Source organism: Anopheles arabiensis, chromosome 3 (assembly GCF_016920715.1).
Source record: "Anopheles arabiensis isolate DONGOLA chromosome 3, AaraD3, whole genome shotgun sequence".
Taxonomy (NCBI): domain Eukaryota; kingdom Metazoa; phylum Arthropoda; class Insecta; order Diptera; family Culicidae; genus Anopheles; species Anopheles arabiensis.
Window position 1 is genome coordinate 75028016 of NC_053518.1, and position 18739 is coordinate 75046754.

The 18739-nt window shown below is 42.6% G+C and overlaps 2 protein-coding genes across 2 annotated transcripts in view; both read left to right on the forward strand.

Moving 5' to 3' along the window:
* LOC120902588 (5-hydroxytryptamine receptor 1) overlaps positions 1-18739 on the forward strand; it is an 80787-nt gene that overhangs the window by 51416 nt on the left and 10632 nt on the right. Inside the window, exons 4-5 of the mRNA XM_040311442.1 lie at positions 6359-6431; positions 7195-7586. Coding sequence (XP_040167376.1) covers positions 6359-6431; positions 7195-7586 — 465 coding nt within the window. The remainder of the gene's footprint in view (positions 1-6358; positions 6432-7194; positions 7587-18739) is intronic.
* On the forward strand, positions 1149-3086 carry LOC120902590. The gene is made up of 2 exons (XM_040311443.1): positions 1149-2620; positions 2728-3086. The coding sequence occupies exons 1-2, from the start codon at positions 1294-1296 to the stop codon at positions 2976-2978; spliced, it is 1578 nt and encodes a 525-aa protein (XP_040167377.1). The 5' UTR covers positions 1149-1293; the 3' UTR covers positions 2979-3086.

Sequence of the window (18739 nt, forward strand, 5' to 3'; positions counted from 1 at the left end):
GTAAGCTCTTGAGGGCCGTAGTTTGTAGGCCCTTTGTGCTATAGTAACAATAAATCACTGAAAGCCAAGCTCACTTCACTAGTTGGTACAGGCAGGCCTTGACCGACAGCGGTTGTTGTGCCAAAGAAGAAGAAGAAGTTTCTGAATGGAGATTTTAAGAGTGTTTTGTGTATTCGTCATGCCTCCAGAAAGCTTATTTAAACAAAAGTTTTCACCCATCCAGACATAAAATGTTGATTAAATTGGGTTATAAAAACAGGCTATGAGACCACCTGGACTACATACACTTTGATTCTGGATTCCATCACCGGATCTATTTAATCCACCTTGGGATAAATGTTAACACCATCTTGTTTTGCCATTTTTCGAGCAGGTACTCGAATCTAATTCTAGCTTTAAGGCTAGAATAATCAAGACTGAAATTTGCAGACTAGTTTTGTGTGTGGTTTTGTATGGAGTGTTTACATGATTTCAGCCTCCAATTGTCAAACTCCATACAAAAAACTGACTACAATCGTGAAGGGCCACACTCTCTGTATAAGTTGAGTATCTCTTAACTCGAGGTAGGATTGTATTTTGATACCCTTAAATAACTTCTTTTCAATGTAATTACATCTATAAAGCGTAAATAAACGCTTTTTAGCTCAAAATTCCAATTTTATTTGCATGGAAAGTAGTGCCAATGATTGCAATAGTTGGCAGGCAATCCAAATTAAACCAGGGAGCTCAGACTGTAAATGGAGCTGATTTTACGTCAACCGTTGCGTATTTTTACTCACGCAAGAAGTATCAATCGAGACTTGAGAATGAAGTCAGCAAAACATGTACATACAATAATTCTTGTAAGACCTTGACGCCCAAAGTAGCTTACACAGGGTCTCTATACAACGCCACTAGATACTTAGTCCTTGCCACGGGAGAACAATCCTAGTGGGAATAGAACCCTGTACAGCTTTCAAGAATATGGTGCGTTATGCAACATCCCAAGGATAGAACACATTTCAGCTTAAATTGAATTCAATTGAATTTGAAGAACTTCTACCAATTATTCTGTCACACTTCCCTACAGAATACCACATCAAACCAAAAACAGACGCCACATCAACGTCAACGAACAGCTTGGCAACAGCTTCAAACACGTGCCCAATCAAAGTAACCATAGACAACAGTGACATCTTTGTTCTGCTTCCTCCCCGCTGTCAGCTACATTAAATTCTTTCTGTACACAAAGTTTAGTTCGTTCCTTTTTTTGTTATTGTTTTGCAATTGGTTCGGTACAACAAAAGAAAAAACATGCAAACTTCACAGCAGCTATCGTCCGGGCACAGGACCGCGAACGAAGACGAGGACGACGAGGACGGCGAGTCCGAGCTGCTCGATCTGGCCATCGTCGGTGCGGGCATCTCGGGCCTGATGGCGGCCAAAACGATCAGCGAGAAGCGGGCGGACATACGCTTCCGATTGTTCGAGAAGTCCACCCATCCGGGCGGCACGCTGGACGGGCTGAAAACGCGCTGGATAACACCGCACCACTACCACGCGATGAACCTCTGCCGGGAGCTGCAGATCCCGCTCGGCACGGTTTGGCGCCAGTCGGAAGCTAGTGAAGCGCGACGCTCCCTCTTTTCGATCGGTCCGTTTCGGAAGCGTCCCAGCGGCTCGCAGGGAGCGAACAGCTTCATGTCCTCCCTTCGCGACCTGCTGGTACGGCTGGAAAGTACCCGGTTTATGGCGGAGCTGGACTGTCTCTGCACGGTAAAGTACATCGAAAGCAACGCCCAGAACATGGAATGCTTTCTGCAGAGAAAGTTGCTCTTCGAAGCGTCGAGGCGATTTTTTCGTTTTCTCATCAAAATCGGCACGGGCTTCTACCCGTCCGAGCTGACCGTGGCCGCCTGCCTGCGGCTGTTCCGTTCGATGTCGTCCGTGCGCGATCTGTACGACATGCTTACGTTGCAGAACGGCCACCTTCAGCCGGTCGGCTCGCTCAACTGGGACGTACTGATCGAACGGCTCGTGGCACGCGTCGGCCCGGAGCACGTCACCTACTCGACCAACATTGTGCAGGTGGAAATTACCAGCGAACAGCGGTCGGACATCGTCTCGCTAACCGACGGGACCGGCCGGCGGTGGCGTGCGCGGTTCGTCATTTTGGCCGTCTCCTGTCTCGATCTGGTCCAGATTAGCATCCTGCCCGAGGGACCGCTCTACTTCCACCAGCCCGACATACAGCTCGGGCTTTGGTCGATGGCCAACTTTACCGTGCGCTATCCGGCTCCGTACTGGCGCGATCACGGCTACACCGGCAGCATATTCTGCCCCACCCAGTGCCTAATATGCTACGAATCGGGGCGCAATCAATTATCCGGCACCTACTTTTCGCCGCTCCGGGGCGTCCTGAACGATACCGAGCGGCATCTCATCCGCGACACGATACTGCGCCTGCTGCGCACGAACTTCGCCTGCCGCACGATGCAGAAGCCGCTGGAATTCGGCCTCGAACTTCACCCGATACCGTTCTACTTCGATGTGTTTCCGACGTTCGAGCGGTGCATCATCTTCTCCTCGACCAATGTTAGCTGCTGGTACCGGGGGTTCATCAACGGCTCGATCCAGGGCGGTAAGTTGGAGTGTGTGGGTTTCGAGCATCTACCCCACTTCCCATCAAACGGGAGGGCAGGAAGTAGTAAAGCTTTGGCTCATCATTACCTACCCTTTGTTTTGCAGGCGTGCGGGCCGCAATTTTGGCGCTGCTCGAGATTCGACCGCAAACCATCACCTTCCGGGAGGTGACCGATATGCAGTGTATGCACTTCAAGTATTTCCACCAACGGTCATCTTATGAGCGCGTCTGGTACTCGTTGAACCTTGCGAGCGTGAGCCGGTTTTTGCTGGGAGTCGGTGCTGTCCTACTGACTTACGGCGCTTATCGCATGCTGCTGAAGGCTGACATTTGTTCCTGGTGGTCAAATCGTTGACTGTTTGTCTGTAATACAAAATTAACTCCGTATCTGATTTCGGTATGATTTCGTGCTTTAATGCTTGTGCTTTTCGCTTTAACACGAGACTAGTACGGTATTTCACAAGCAATTATGCCATCAGTAACTCACTCCCCAACAGCAACTGTCACATGTCACACAAACCCTCACACACACTGCCTTTCTGAGTGCCAAACAAAAATGGGTCTGCTCGCGGGCACTTTCAAACAAATCGATTTCAACCGGTAAACGTTCAAACGACAAAATTGAAACACTCGCTGCAAATTGAGCGAACGTTACAAAGATACGGGGGGACCGTACCCTGTCAATCGTAGCTGACATATTGCCAGCGTCAACCAGCGTGGAACACGGGAGAAGATGAAATGGAGTTTTCCAGTTCCTGTTGCTTTCTTGCCCACCCCGTAGCGTTAGTTGAGCACTCGCAATATTGTTCTGCTCATCGATGAGGTTAGGTTAGGTGCTGCACTAACTATGGGTCCCTGCAGCTGGAGAGCAAAGGGGTGTACTGGGAAGCCTGCAAAACGATTGGGTAATAGTTGCACCGATTGCAGGGTGTCATAGCGTTCCCGGGTCGCTATGATCACGGCGCAGCTGAAGGTGCCCTAATGATAGCTTGATTGCGACTCCGTAGCAGGTTATGGCCGCTTCGGTGCAAACGATGCGCGTCAATTGATGGGCGGTACCTGTATGATGACTTTGCAGCCAATTTCACCTAATTATGTCGTATCGGTTGGGCTGGATTTAAAGCTTCGGCGAGGAAGCGTTTTTGCACGGGCTGTTTAAAATCGATTGAAAGCGATTGATGCATCAGTTGGGAGCATGTCAGGCATTGCAGATCATGTTTGTGATCGGTAAATAGGAAATGTGCAAACATTTTCTGGCAATAGAATTTTGAAGTCTAAGCGTTGATACAATTCAAGTAAATTGTGTTTTTTTGTTGCTTTAATTAGACATTCTCCGGAGGAATTATCAAACAAAGTTACTGTGGTGTTTGGCAGCCCTGCACTTTAATCAGTGACGTGAAGGATCAGACAGCTCCGACAACGTCAATCTGTCAAAGCGACAAACCGCATGAAGGTGAAATAAACGGGCATTAGACAGAAGACAACCAAACGGTGTGGTCATCATTTCTATATCACAGTTACATTATTGAATACCATTGTTAGGTCTAAAATCTTTATTTTGTTCTGTTGAATTTAGTAAACATCTGAACATACCTTTAGTGTTGAACCATTAACCAAATTCACCGGTTATTTCTTGAAACTTAACACATGGTGAAGATTATCCAACATGCAACTTATCTATGAAACATAGTTAAATTTAGCTGTCATTATAATTATTATTTATTGGTTAATCTTCAACAGCCGTATGGCCTAATTAAGATAAGTAATCGTACACAAAAAAATATATAGCAAAATGAAGATTTGTATCGCAATTCACTGCGGCCACGGCAGAAGCCGGAGACGTTCCTTGAAGCACTGAGTTGAGATGTTGAAGTCGAATCAATCTGAAACAGTGTTGAAAACAGCCGACATGCGGAACATAGGGTCGGACCGACCAGCGCTGGAACGAGGTTGAACGACCCGTAGGGTCTCTCTAGACCTAAGTGTTCGGGATGGTGCATTGATATCGACTCGATGCAACAAAGGCGATTTAGCAAACCAGCGATGAAAGAGCATTGTATATTGCGTCTCCTAACCAAAAGCAATCCAAGGTCTAGAAGACGGCACTGCGCTGCATACGGAGGAAGATTATTGCGATCCTGCCAGGGAAGTAGGCAGAGGGCATATCGCTTGAGCTTACGTTGAATCGCCTCAAGTCGAGCAATTGAAGAAGCAGTAGTTGGGCTCCAGACTACGCACGAATGTTCCAGAACCGAACGAACGATACTATTGTAGATAGCTTTGATGCACATGGGGTTGCGGAATTCATTAGTTGTCCGGATAACCACGCCCAGTAGTTGGTTTCCTCTGGCTACGACGTCATCGATATGCTGTTTAAAGTTCAAACTTGAATCAAGAAGAACGCTAAGGTCTTTGGCATGATCCTGTCGCTTAACTGCAGTGCCGTCCATGAAGTAGGTACCAGTAATTGGGCTCCTGCATCAACAAAAAGACACACAGAAGCATTAGAATTAAGGAAGGTAATCAGAGAGCATAAACGTTATTTTTATATCTGCGAACCATCGCGTAATACGCTTCAATCCGCCAAAATGGAGATATGGTTCCTGGTGATATGGTGTAGTACTGTTGTCAAAAAATCGTGAAAAAGTTGCAGAAAACTGAATTGCAGCTGAATTGAGGAGCTTGTTTGAATGGTGAATGATGCGGATTTCTGACAAAAAAGCTTAGGAATCCGTGGCTACATAACGAGATTTATCTTTTAAACTCTTCAAACTAATGAAATGACTAATCTAATGGAGACAATCTTCGGTCTTAATATAAACACACATTTTCGTATTTTTTATTATCTTAGATATCAAATACAAAAAAAAAGTTAAAAATCAAAAGTGAGAAAAGCCAAAAAAAAAAACATATTAGTGATGTCACGTTTGTCAACAGTATAAACTTATATATTTATTTATGGAGCAATGGAAAATGGTTTTGAATTTCAAGCCGTCAAATTAAAGTGGCGATGTTCAGCAGGGGCAACATTTATATTATTTAAAGGCTGTTCAGGAGACTTAGAAAACATCTGGTGATACCTCAAAATCATAATCTCAATACAATATCGCAGAATAATGCTCATATGTCCCCAAAACTTGTTCAGGTAGCGTAAAATTTAAAACACACCCAAAAGTGACCACACTCCTAGCATACTTGTATCAAAGCCGTTCGTTTCACTTTGTCACTTTGTTTACACATGCAAGGGATTAAGGTTCACCCTTAAAACAAGGATATAATTGCATTACTGCCTCCACTACCTGTACTCACACCAGTAGGATTTACAACAACAACACAAAAACCTCTGTCAAATTCCAAACAATATCCCCCAAAAACGGAAAAAGAAAGGGCAAAACTGGGTCTTGTATGTAGAAGAGCCCACCAACGGTCCACCGTATGTTAACGATCAAATATTAAACACATTCTCTACCTAACGAGATTAAACGCTGGAAGCGTGCAAAAAAAAGAAGCTTACTCACTAAACGCGCAGGGAATGTTGTTGTTTTTGCTCCCTTTAATCTAAATACTTCACTTTGCAATGTTGCTTCAAAATCACATTCTACCCCAACAACGGGAGACCAATGTTGGTTCGTATATGGTGTTTCCCCTCTTTTTCGATCAACCTGTGTGCAGCTTGGTTACCTGTTCTCTATCTCTTCATCTCATCCTTTTCTGTATCGTTTTGTTTTTTTGCAGGGCTGTGTTGCGGTTTTAAGCGTTACGTGGATATTATGTTTAACCTGCTATGGAATGTTGGTGCTTCCCAAAGGTGAGTAAGAATTTTAATCTATTGTTAGAGTTCGATGCTGTTTAAATGGCTATAGCTATCGCTGGTCGCTCCATTGGATACAGCTGGAGTTCGCTTAAATATAAGCTTTGATTTACACACGTTTATTTGTTTGATTACGAGTAAATTTCTTTCGCGTGAAATTTGTGGAAAACGAACTCACAAGCTCGTGTAATTAATTTCATCCGTTTTGCAAGTAATCCGTAATAAAGCCTTCCAAGAGCTCGGATATTCCTTCGAATGGGCCGCACTAAACTTTCCAGCGCTCGGTAAAACAATGATCCCAGTTCCATTGCCCTCCTTCACCACTTCGGAAAGCCTAGAGCGGAATCATGGTGTTCCGTCAAGGATACGACACTTCCAAGAAAATCCTTCATAAATTGCACGGCAATAGTACGCAGCATGCGGATACGGTCCCGGCTTGATGACGGTTATGTGCGAGTGCACACATAAATAAATTATTATAATTAATACCACTTCAACCGTCCGGCAAAACCGTCCACTTTCCTAATACACTACGTTGGGGTCTGGCTTAAGTTAAGTTTACAATGTCGCTCCTAGGATTACTGCATTCCAATGAACATACCGTCCCGTCCCGTTCACACAAGCATACACGTGTACACACCAACACACACTCCCGGGTACATGTGTGGGACGGCACGTTGCCCGATCCACCGACCCAAGCCAACCAGCACCAGGGCCCGTGTGATTAACGAATGTGCGCATATAAATTTATCATTATTAGGTTATTACTTCAACAAAACGGGCCTGTTGGCATGCGAGCCGTTCTACAGTAAATCATCCTACCGGATCCTGTCCAGCTGTGCGCTCTACTTTCCCACCACCATGGTCCTGATGTACTGCTACGGCTCAAGTTTCCACGCGAATCGATACCGTCTGGCGACACCGAGTGCTGCATCGCTGTCGCTGAACGTGTCGAACGGGTGCGGCAATGGTGGGGCCGCCGGCGCCGGAACCGTCCGCCTGCAGGACACTGCCGAGGGCCGGCGGGAAGCGGACCCGGCCGCCACCACGCTGACGGCTAATGGTTCCGGTCTGGAGCATCACTCCTGCGACGGGAATACGCTGACGGGCATCACCGCCATCACACCGATGTCGGTCTCCTTCTCCGAGAAGGTAAGTCTCTGCTCCACTCTCGTGCGGCATTAACTTTTATGATACACAGCGGCTGCCCGGGATGAGCATCGTGCTGCTAGAGTTTTTCGTTTTTTTTTCTCTCTCTTTCGGGGCTTACGCTTAGCATTGATGCAAAGACGTTTCGCATATGTGCGTTGTAACGATTAGTGCTGGATCTGCCGGTGCGATTGAAATCATCCCGCTATTGAATAATGGAAAATAAAGCTCTTTTCCATCAATATGAGTATAGATCACTATTCATAGACGCTTTTATGTCTCCGTCTCCGTCAGACCGATCAAAGTAGAGGCGACACACAGCGACACATCAATTGTAATGATTTATACAAAGTGGAAATTACAAGCATATATTATATTATACTACATTAAACTTATTGTTATTCAGTAAAAACAACCGGCCGCATTTAAACTTAAAGTATTTAAACTTTTAATTAATTGACTGTTTGTCTTCCTCCGGGATAATTTTTGAGCTGGTTTGGTTGGATATTAACAAGGATATTGAGCCGCTAACTATATGCAATTTATGTAAAACTCATCCATTTTAAATGTGTCTCTAACTCAAACTCTCAACGTTGTATTTGCTATTTAAATCAGTAATAATTCTTACTTACTTACTTCCGTACACACTTAAATACTTACTTAACGAACACTCCAACCACTTTGTGGCCTTGACCTGCGTCTTCGATCTTGCGCCTTCGTCTGCTACCTCAACTTGAACATACAACATGAGCCCCTTCTGTCCTTGTAGACGGCCTAAAAGGACTTTTACGAGATGAAAGCCTAGCGAGTTTGATACGTTGGACGACATTGAAATCACCGTTCGGCTATATTAGTAATGTTTTATATGAAGGATAACATTACTTAACTTAGCAATATATATCGTATGGATATCCATATCATCAGAGTTTTACATTTATTTAGTTCAAAGTCTCGCACTGATAATGGTATGTGAAATATATTCACTAAAGTGCTGGATTGTGATATTAGCTTAGTATAAATTTGATGAGAATGAGAAGAGTGCACCTTAATCTTCATTAACCTTCATTACCAAGTTCATTCCTGTAGTTCGAGCAGTTCATCTCATGCAGTCCAAATTTGTCAAGTAGTTTTATTTACATCCTATGGTTTAGTTCCTTCTAATTCGTATGTGCTTTCATATTTGAATTCATATTCGAAATATTAATGTATAAACCCAAATCCAACATGGTTTTAAACAAAATCCTTAAAATAGATTACTAAGAAATATCTACAAATGATTATTTTTTAACCAATGTATGCACTTAGCATGAGAGGTTTCCAAATAAAATGAAAATTTCTACTCATTTTATTTGCTAGCTTTACTCACACAACCGTAAAATTAATTGGATCTTATTTTAGAGTTCAACCGAAAGCTCGCAAGGGTACAGATCATCGCGTAAAAACGGAATTAGGAATAACATTCTCTGTTGTACGGAACGAAAGCATTCGGGCAATTGCTACAGCCATACACAAACTCTCGCGCGCACTGTTACTCATGTCATTAAAATATCACATTCCACTACACAAAGTAAGTGTGCTTTTACGATCGCCTGTTGACTTTGGTCCCTTCTACCAACCACCGTTCGCACGCTGCTTTATGGTCGCTTGTTATGTTTCCATCATAAAGCAGACCGGTAATTAGCGGCACCGATGGCTCTGATTATTATGTAAATCGTATCTCATTATGCGGTGGTAATGCAAATCAAGTGATAATCAGATCTGGCGAGAAACATTAGTCATCAAGGCAGAGCGTATGGGAAGCCATGGGGCAGCGAGTGGAGGACCACTTTCGCTTCACGTATGATGGTAGCATTAACAGGCAGCTTTCAATTAATAACCGTGCATGCCGTGTTCTGTGCCGTTTGTAACATGGATTGTACCATTTTTATGCAGCACTATCTGAAGCTTTTACACCACGCTCAGCGTCTGCTAAAACAAGCAACTGTTTTTGCGACCTCCAGTACTATCTGTGATGCTATTTGTTCAGTGTTTATGGTTTAATAGTTATTATTTTACTGTGCCAGCTTACTGTTGAGCGTATTAAAATTGTGCCGGAAACATTAACAGCTTAAAGCAATTTAATACCAGAGTGCCTATGACAGTGGGAAAAGAGCTTGCATATGGGTTGAATACACTAGGCTTGGTACAGTACAGCTAAAGAACTTATTGTCACACGTAAACTAAATCCGCTTTGGTGGGTAAGCAGACCCAGCAGGGGAAATGAAATCGCGCTCATTTAATTGCTGACCAAACGGTGCGTTGGCGTCTGCCATTTTCACAAAGTATGTGATTATTGATGCTAATGGTGGACTACGACGTTCAATTGCAACTCTGTGCTCATCTAAACTAAACACAACTAAAGGCTCATTGTATCAATTGGTAACCAAATCGATGGTCTTCTGTTCGTGTTCATTATGGTCATTATGCATACATTTTCCGTTATTTTCCGTTCAATATAGCCCAGTTAAAGGGGATATTTTAATATTTTGCGATATTAAGCAATGCAAAACATATAAAAGAAAACTTTACTCTCCAAACAGTGTCAATATATACTGATCCATCTCACGTTAAATGAATCGTCACGGCCGTAATAAGCGCCCAACCGGCTTTCGTTGGTTTCTGTAATTAAAATCCCCCATTAATGGAAATCGAGACCATTACACATGCGTTGATGTTGATTACATCCTCGACCTTGAATGTCTTGAGAGCAGGAGCGGGATCATCATAAAATAATTACCACAGGATATGGGGAAATGGGATTTTGTTTGATTTATGTTTCACTCGTTTTGTGCCGATAATTTGATTTCCAAGATTCAGTTAACCCTCGTACGCTTTATGGTTTTGCAATGTCTGGTTTACATTACAGTTAAATTTCTATAGCTCAAGGTTTACATTTTATTACTTGAGTGTTTTTGTGTAGGTTCTGTGTGAGATGTAAATCTAATACACAACATTTCACGTAAGTTGTTATCAAAATATTAAAAACTAGCTATTACAGTACAATAATTTGAATTCTTCATGTCCTTGGCTTAAAGCTCATAGTTTAAACATAGTAGCAATATATCTTCGATTATTGTAATGATAGTAGTTCTATTACGTATGTCAGGATTGGTATTATGAAGATATTTTGCATTTTTTAGATGCATATGTAGCATCCATGCTATCGCATACCCGTTTAAAGTATGAATGCTAACAGCCGGGTAAAACACTGCACATGCGTTCCGTGTTTTACTGCACACGCGGTTCCGTGTTTTACCATGGTGGTCGCACCACCCAAGCTGGACATAAACAAGGAAGACCTCCAAAGTAGGTCATAAATAAGGAAGAACAATTAGCATAAGAAACGCATTAGACCTTAAGCAAAACATTGTAAATTGTAAAAGCCCACCAGGAAGGCGACCCTCTTGACAAACATGCGTTTGTCAAAGCGCATCAAGTTGCGAAAGAGAAAGTTACGAACGTAAACATCTGGTGAACAAATGTGCGCTAGCTTTCTTAAAATGGGAGTATAAATAAAGCTATCAGAACGGACAGAAGGTCAGTTCTGATCGGACATAGGATCGTACATCTTGTCCCTTCAACTCACTTATGAGCAGCATTGTCCCCCTACCCAAGGTAAGGCTTTACTGTCTCCAACAAACGCACCGTGTATCAGCTGGCCGGTCAGCAAAACCCCAATCCGAAAGGTTAACGTATGCTAAAGTGGCATAACGTCGTTCCCACGGTTTAGCATAGCTGGAAGTTCGCTTTTCACCTGACGCAGACTGATTTCAATTGTTACGCAAGGTCAAGTTCGATTAGCTTACCGCGCCAATCGCGAAGTGCTGACACAGCGCTGCCTCCAGGCCTACGACGCGAACCCGTACCGAACCTACAACGATAATTCCCACCACCACACATATGTGTCCTTCATACCAGTACATCTGCGGTTTTGGAATCAAATATTTTACTTTTCGTACAAACTATAAGGAAAAGAGACTCGGTCGTAACGAGTATTTCGCAAAACTCCAACGCCCATCAAATTGTCAATTGAATTGACCAATATAGCAACTTTTAATTAAACACCTTTTTCATTCGATTAAATACAGAGTCACTCAGAAATTATTAATTGCATATGCAATGCTTTATAAATAAATAAATTTTAAATTGATATCAATTTTTATTGACTCACAAACTATGTTCAATTGCTACTACAATTTATGAAAACCATTTATTGGAAAAATGATTGATATTGCTATTGATTACTCTTGCGTGCATACTGCTATGTCGTACGTTCAATTCATTGAACATATTAGTCACACATGCTTGGTGACAAATGGACCGCAATATTCTAGCCAAAGACCACCGAAGCTTACCATTCTATGAATCTCTTTGTGTTATTAATTGACAAGCAATTACATTATTCTAAATACTGTTCCTCCTCTTCAAGCAAAACGCTCAATGTATATGCAGTAGTTAAACAAGCAAAGGACAGCAAGGACAAAAAATAAATCGATGCTCACTCTTACGGGCCACCTACCACTAATGGGTTTCAATATATTTTACGATACCTATCCACCACAGTTTGAAGGGCGTAACGTTTGCATCAGAGACGATAAATTTATTAACTCACAATACGCCCACCACACACAGCTTCAGTTTCGGTGGAGCAGCTTACTGCTCAGGCTTTAATTTCTTATTTTTCTTGCTCTTACCCCCCAGCAAAAACATAGAGCTTCATCTTTCCGGAGAGCCAGCCACCAGGCAAATGGTTGTTCGCCCCGTTCTCCAAACGAAACGGGCAAGAAACGCTTAAATATTCAAAGGCCACAAATTTATTCATGTACGACAATCATAATGCACAAGCATTGTACGTACCGTTGGCGACATTACTTTCCCAAGCTCGAAAGCTCGGAACGACCGTTCCGGGGATATCTGGGTGCGTACGACAGCTACCCATCGTTCTATCGGATCCTTCACACAATTTTGCTTTCCCTCTCCCCTTGCGGCTGGGAGTCAAAAGCGTGTGTAGCGCTTTACTTTCGGACGACCTTCACTCTTCACCTTTTTGATTTTTGGGACTGTTGTGAGGCTCATCGTGTGCTTCGTGCTCGCTTCCGTGTGTGGAGTTTCCAATAAAAAAACACAAACTCACACAGAGTCGGGGCATCTTACCACTAAAAAGACTTGACCGTAAAAAATGGTCAACTCCAACGGAGGAACAGATAGGCTATCCTAGCCCGGCACAAACCATCTCCAATCTAAAATTGTTGCAAAAAATGTTCCAAACACGAATGAATACGTACGATCGTGGGACAAACGAGGGAGTGTGAGGGAGAAAAAAAAACTTAATGGCTTTTGAATATTGCTTCCCTAGTGCCGAGTGTCTTATGCTGCACGGGACCATGTTCTTTCGCTTTCGACAAATTCATCCGATAGCCTTTTTGCTGGTTGAACGACCCCGGTGTGCCGGAACCGTCTGTGACTGAAGCATCCTCTACCAGTGGGAACTGGCAGGACTTCGGTCACCGGTTTCAGTGGCAATTTATTTTTATTTTTTGTAGCTCTACACATTTCTTTAGAATGTCACACGGTCACAGCTGACTTGCTGCACCGAACGGTACGTGTACGCGTACGACGACAACGCACCATCACACCCGATGATGGTGGATGTTTACTTCTTGTGCACGGGTGTGCATTCCCGCAAAGGAGCTAGTTCAAATATCCGAGACGGTGCGAAGCGGAAAAGCTTGAAATGTGTAGCACCGGAAGCACTAGCACCGTGCTCGAAAACGATGAGACTCTTCAGCACACAGTCCGGCCACACTCACACGCAATAATCGACTTTTGATTACTGCTACGGCTGTAGCGTTGCAGCAATAGTTTTCGAATAGGGAGAAGCGCACTCATGTCGTCATCGTTCCCGCACCGTTTCTAATCTTGATTCAGATGGGAGGCTATTTTTTTCCTATACGCACGGTGATTGCTGGTAACAATTTTTCACTAATAAATCCCAAAAACCTCATCCACTTTTGTGTGTTTGTTTGACGTGGAACAGAACTTGTAGCGCTTTAGTTTTAATGGGTTTTAAGGTACTGTGTAGCACATTGCTGCTGATGGTTTTTAGCTTCTGCTAGCAAACTTGATATTTATTTATTTATTTATTTAAATCAAAGTTATCGGGCAGTATGCCTAAATAACTTAATGCTTACAGTGTACAAGTTTAAATTATGGCCCTAGAACTAACTTGAATATGCTGACGCAGCTGACTAACGGATTGATTGAAATCTGCTGATAACCCTAACCTATTATACACATCAATCATTTTGAGCAGTGGATCATTGGCACCAAAACCAGTCGATCTAAAAGGGCTTCTTAGTAGCTCTCTACTTCTAAGACCTCTAGAGGGAGTAGAAAAGCAAATAAAATTTAAAATGTCAGGTGCATCAAAATCTCCAATTAATAATTTATGCATGAAAATTATCTGAGCCGTAGTTCTCCTATGCTGTAAAGTCTCTAAGCCAAATAGTAAACACCGAACATTATACGAAGGACGTGGAATTTGGTTTGACCAGGGAAGACGATGAAACATAACACGTGTGATTTTTTTCTGAATTTTTTCAATTTTATCTATGTATGTGATTTGATGGGGACACCAAACTACACTGGCAAATTCCAGGATGGGACGGACTAGAGAACAGTATAATGTTTTTAAACTGAAAGGATCTTTAAAGTCGGCCGAGACACGTAAGACAAATCCTAACAGTTTAAGAGCTTTAGTGACGATAGTTTGATAATGGCTAGATAAACTAAGCTTACTGTCTAAAATAACTCCTAAGTCCCGAACCTGAGAAAAACGTGGAACGCTGTCTTCATTGATTTTGTAGTTATAAATAATAGGATTTTTTTTCTTGGAGAATGTTATACAACTACATTTGCTAACATTAAGTAACATTTCATTATTAAAACACCATGTAGAAAAATAGTTTAACGAGTCTTGTAACATTTCACAGTCGTCAGAATATTTAACAGGTAGGAACATTTTTAGATCGTCAGCATATAATAACAATTTAACATGAGGAATAGCAAACACGACATCGTTAATAAATATAATAAATAGTAAAGGTCCTAATATACTCCCTTGAGGAACACCAGATAAATTATGGAATGTGGCAGATAAACTAGTTCCTATCTTAACGTTAATGCAACGATCAGTTAAATAACTTCTTAACCACTCAACAACATTTGTGTGAACACCATACTTTGATAATTTAGATAGCAATAGAAAGTGGTTGACCTTGTCAAAAGCAGCGCAGAAGTCAGTATAAATGACGTCAACCTGTAAGCCCTTGTCAATATAGGAGTGGCAAAAGTTAAGTAAGTATATTAGATTGGTCTCAATCGATCGTTTCGGCATAAAGCCATGTTGAACATTAGAAATTAATGGTGAAAAGGCTTGGAGCATATGACGAGACATTATCTTTTCAAACAGTTTACTGCACGCACATAACATAGAAATTCCTCTATAATTGCACACATTACTTTTGTCAGATTTTTTATAAACAGGAAACATCCACGATGATTTCCAAAGACGCGGGAAGCATTTCGATTGCAAGGATTTGTTGAATAGTTTGGTCAGTATGGGAATGAGAGCAGCCTTGCAATTAATGAGAATTGCGCTGGGAATATTGTCAGGCCCAGGTGCGTAGGAAAGCTTCAACAACGAAATAGCAGATTCCACCTCATCATCGTTGATTAGTGGTGTGCATAAATTAACCTCATCATTTATGAAGGATAAAGCCGATGTTGAGTTAGACGGAACCGAGGAATTGTTGGTGTACACAGAAGAGAAATATGAGGCAAATGCATTGCAAAACTCTTCATCTCCGGTAATGGTGTTTCCCTCAAACTGCATCGAGGAAGGAAGTCGTCCACAGGATTCCTTATCTTTAGCAAATTTCCAGAATGATGTGGGATGTCTTTTGATATTGATTTCAATTTTCCTGACGTAGTTGGCGTAGGCGGTTCGGTTCAGCTGCTTATATATTTTTGAGGCGCGAGCAAAATTTATTTGATTAGTGCTGTTTTTTAGTCGATGCAGTTTTTTAAGGGCCCGTGATCTTCGACGTTTAGCCAAACGTAGTGCAGAATTGGTCCATGGTGGATGAGCACGAACATTAAACCGTGGGATGAATTGTTCATACAGTTCATTCATTTGAGAAGAAAATTCAGCCACACTGTCGTTGATGTCGTCATAGTCAGCGATAGAGTCCCAGTTGATTTGGTTAAGTGCAGAAACGAGATCAGTGAAATTAGTTCGTCTAAAATTGAAATCTGCTTGACGTGGGGGTTGAGATGACGGCACACTGTATTGCGGGAGCGTGAAGTATGTAAGTAAAGCTGGATGATGTCCATCAGGTTCAACAATACTTTCGATGCATAATTCGATTGGCCTCATGTAATCAGTAACTTTGTCGTTCGCAAACACTAGATCTAACATGTTGTTATTGTGGTTTAGAACAGTGTTAAGTTGGCGAAGACCTTCAAAGCTTAGTTCATCGAGTAGAGCTTGACTGGTAGGGGATAGTCGGGTAAGCATAAGATTCAGTGTCGGAAATTTGCCGTTGATATCCCACTTAAGATTAGGTTGATTGAAGTCCCCGAACAGAATAAAAAAGTCATTCTTATATTTCTCTCTCGTTAAGTGCAATGAATTACAGAATGCATTTATGGTGTCCATGTTGGCTGATTGATCAGGAGGCAAATAAAATGATCCGATGATTAGCGAAACATTAAGAACTTTTACTCGAACCCAAAGGCATTCAATTGTAGATGTGTTTGTCGAGCACAGAGAGGAAGCATAATTTGCATTGATCGCAACGAGGACACCACCACCTCTACATTTGTTACTGTTTGCTGCAGAACGATCCGTACGGAATGTATTAAAGCGGTTGTTATCAAACAAAAGCTCAGATGGAAAGCTGTCATCTAGCCACGTTTCCGTAAGAACGATAACATCCCAGTCGGCGATTGCAGTATTAGCAAAACATTCAGAGGTTTTAGTACGTAAGCCTCTCACGTTTTGATAAAATATATTGAATGTGTTTAGTACTGGCTCCACAGGTACAGTTGAATGACTTAATGATGGCTTAAAAAAGTCGAACCGGAGGAATTGTTTTGAGTCAGGTGAGTTTCAGGTGAGTTTGCATTTTTAAGATGATGGCTCGGTGATGGACTATGTTGTGTTGTGTGTGTTGGTGGGATCACATTTATGCAGTTGACATCATTATGCATAAAATTAGTAGTTGAGAAACTTCTGGCAGTTGAATTGTTTGAAGCAGGAAAGCAAGATACCGGGAGTGTTGGTGTGAATTGTTTCTGTGTACGTTGGTGAAATTCAAACTGGCGGTAAACAAATCCGCATGGCCAAGTTGAAGGAGAGAAAGCGAGCTCGCCAAACTCCGATGGAATGCCGATCTTAAAGGACACATACTTTAGTGAGCTTGTAACGCGACCTCTTGGTATGACACACTTCACCGAACAGTCAGTGCATTTTAACCTTCCTAGAATGAACATTTTCATATTCTCCTCAGTTACAGTGGGTGCAATCCTAGTTACAAACATCCAAACTTTTGGCTCAGGTGCAGGAATGAATTGTATGGTGTCTGTGTTGATGTGATCATTGGCAGTGCCGGTGTGAAGAATTGCTTGTGTTGGATTTATGTGTTCATTATCAGAGAGCATACGCGATTGAGAGTGTGGTAGTGAGTTCTGTTTGACGGGAGTTGGTGTTGGTGACATAGGAGTATCGGTGGATGTGTGGGATGTTTTATCGGTGAGAGAGATGGTACTCACAGTCGGAGCGATTTTCTCACGCTCTTGCGGCATCACTCTATTTGGATCCAGCTGAGATATCCTTTGATCAAGCTCACTCCGTATTGCATTTTTCAACTCATCTTTCAGTGTATTCATCAAGCACGAAATTGATGAGAATAAATCTGATCTCGAGTCACGGCATTTCTCGCACATCCAGCAGAGACCACGATTGCGTGCCACCTCCTTAACACAAGTGGCGGCAAGTTTAATGCATTCCGGATGAAAGGCAGAATTGCACTCCGAAAAAGGAAGATTGCCAATACAAACAACCGGATCTTTGTTGATAGTAGTAGAGCAGATTGCACAGTCCATTATGAGAGAGAGTATCGATCACTTAGGTGAGCAGTGAGAATGAACGGAGAGGACACTTATTGATGAGCTGGTGCGAATTACTCTCTGAGTGTATTAAGCAGGGTCAATAACACTGAACCGCTGTCGCCGATGAAACACAAATCACGCAGAAAATACAAATTCAGGCACGCGTTCTCGTAGAAATTCTCGTACGATGCAGGAACAAAATGCTTCAACACAGCAACACAGCAAAACTTGCGATAGGAACAGCTTCACAAACTCAAAAACGAACGATTTCAAACCAAAATCACACCAAAAACAGACAGTACACAGGAGCAACGCAGAAACACGTCCAAACGCTTCAGTGGCCCACTCTCTCTCTATGACAGCTATTGATTCCTTTAAAGTTGATAAATACTGTTGCGTATTGAATTCACTTTATTGAAAAAAGAATGTAATAATGAGGAGAATAAAAGAGTGGAAGTTCACGAGCCAACGATGCTGATTGATCTAGATCTCTTTTAGTTGATGCAAGGTCGGGGTGCATCCGGACGGCATCCAGGTTGTGTCACGTCAGGAGCGATGACAATCATCACCGCTCATACATAGGGTGTTCCATATACAACATTTCCTCCCTCTTGTATGAAGATCCTGGTTCACTCTAGGATGGTGAGTAGCGTAGAGGAGGGCGACGTTGTCTTTGGGACCTGCGGGCTACTGGTGGTGAGTCTTCGCTTGACGATGAGGTTAATTGTTGCGGGCTGCTCATAGGTGTTCCAAACACAATATCTGATGAAATGGACCCATCTGAAGACGTTGCTGTTTCGTTGGCTTCATTATTGATTGGTGGTTGCTGCATCTCAGTGTTCGCATAGAAGTCCAGTCGACGAGGTACGTCTTCATCGGTCTCTTCGAAGCTGACGTTGCCTTGGAAGCTTCGAATCTGGTCGACATGTCGCTTAAGCATCTTT

What these genes read in the sequence shown, in the direction of transcription:
- LOC120902590 (XM_040311443.1), top strand. Translation starts at nt 1,294, where the DNA reads ATGCAAACTTCACAGCAGCTATCGTCCGGGCACAGGACCGCGAACGAA. An exon ending in CAACGGCTCGATCCAGGGCG is followed by an intron (nt 2,621 to 2,727) that starts GTAAGTTGGAGT and finishes TTTGTTTTGCAG; the next exon opens with GCGTGCGGGCCGCAATTTTG.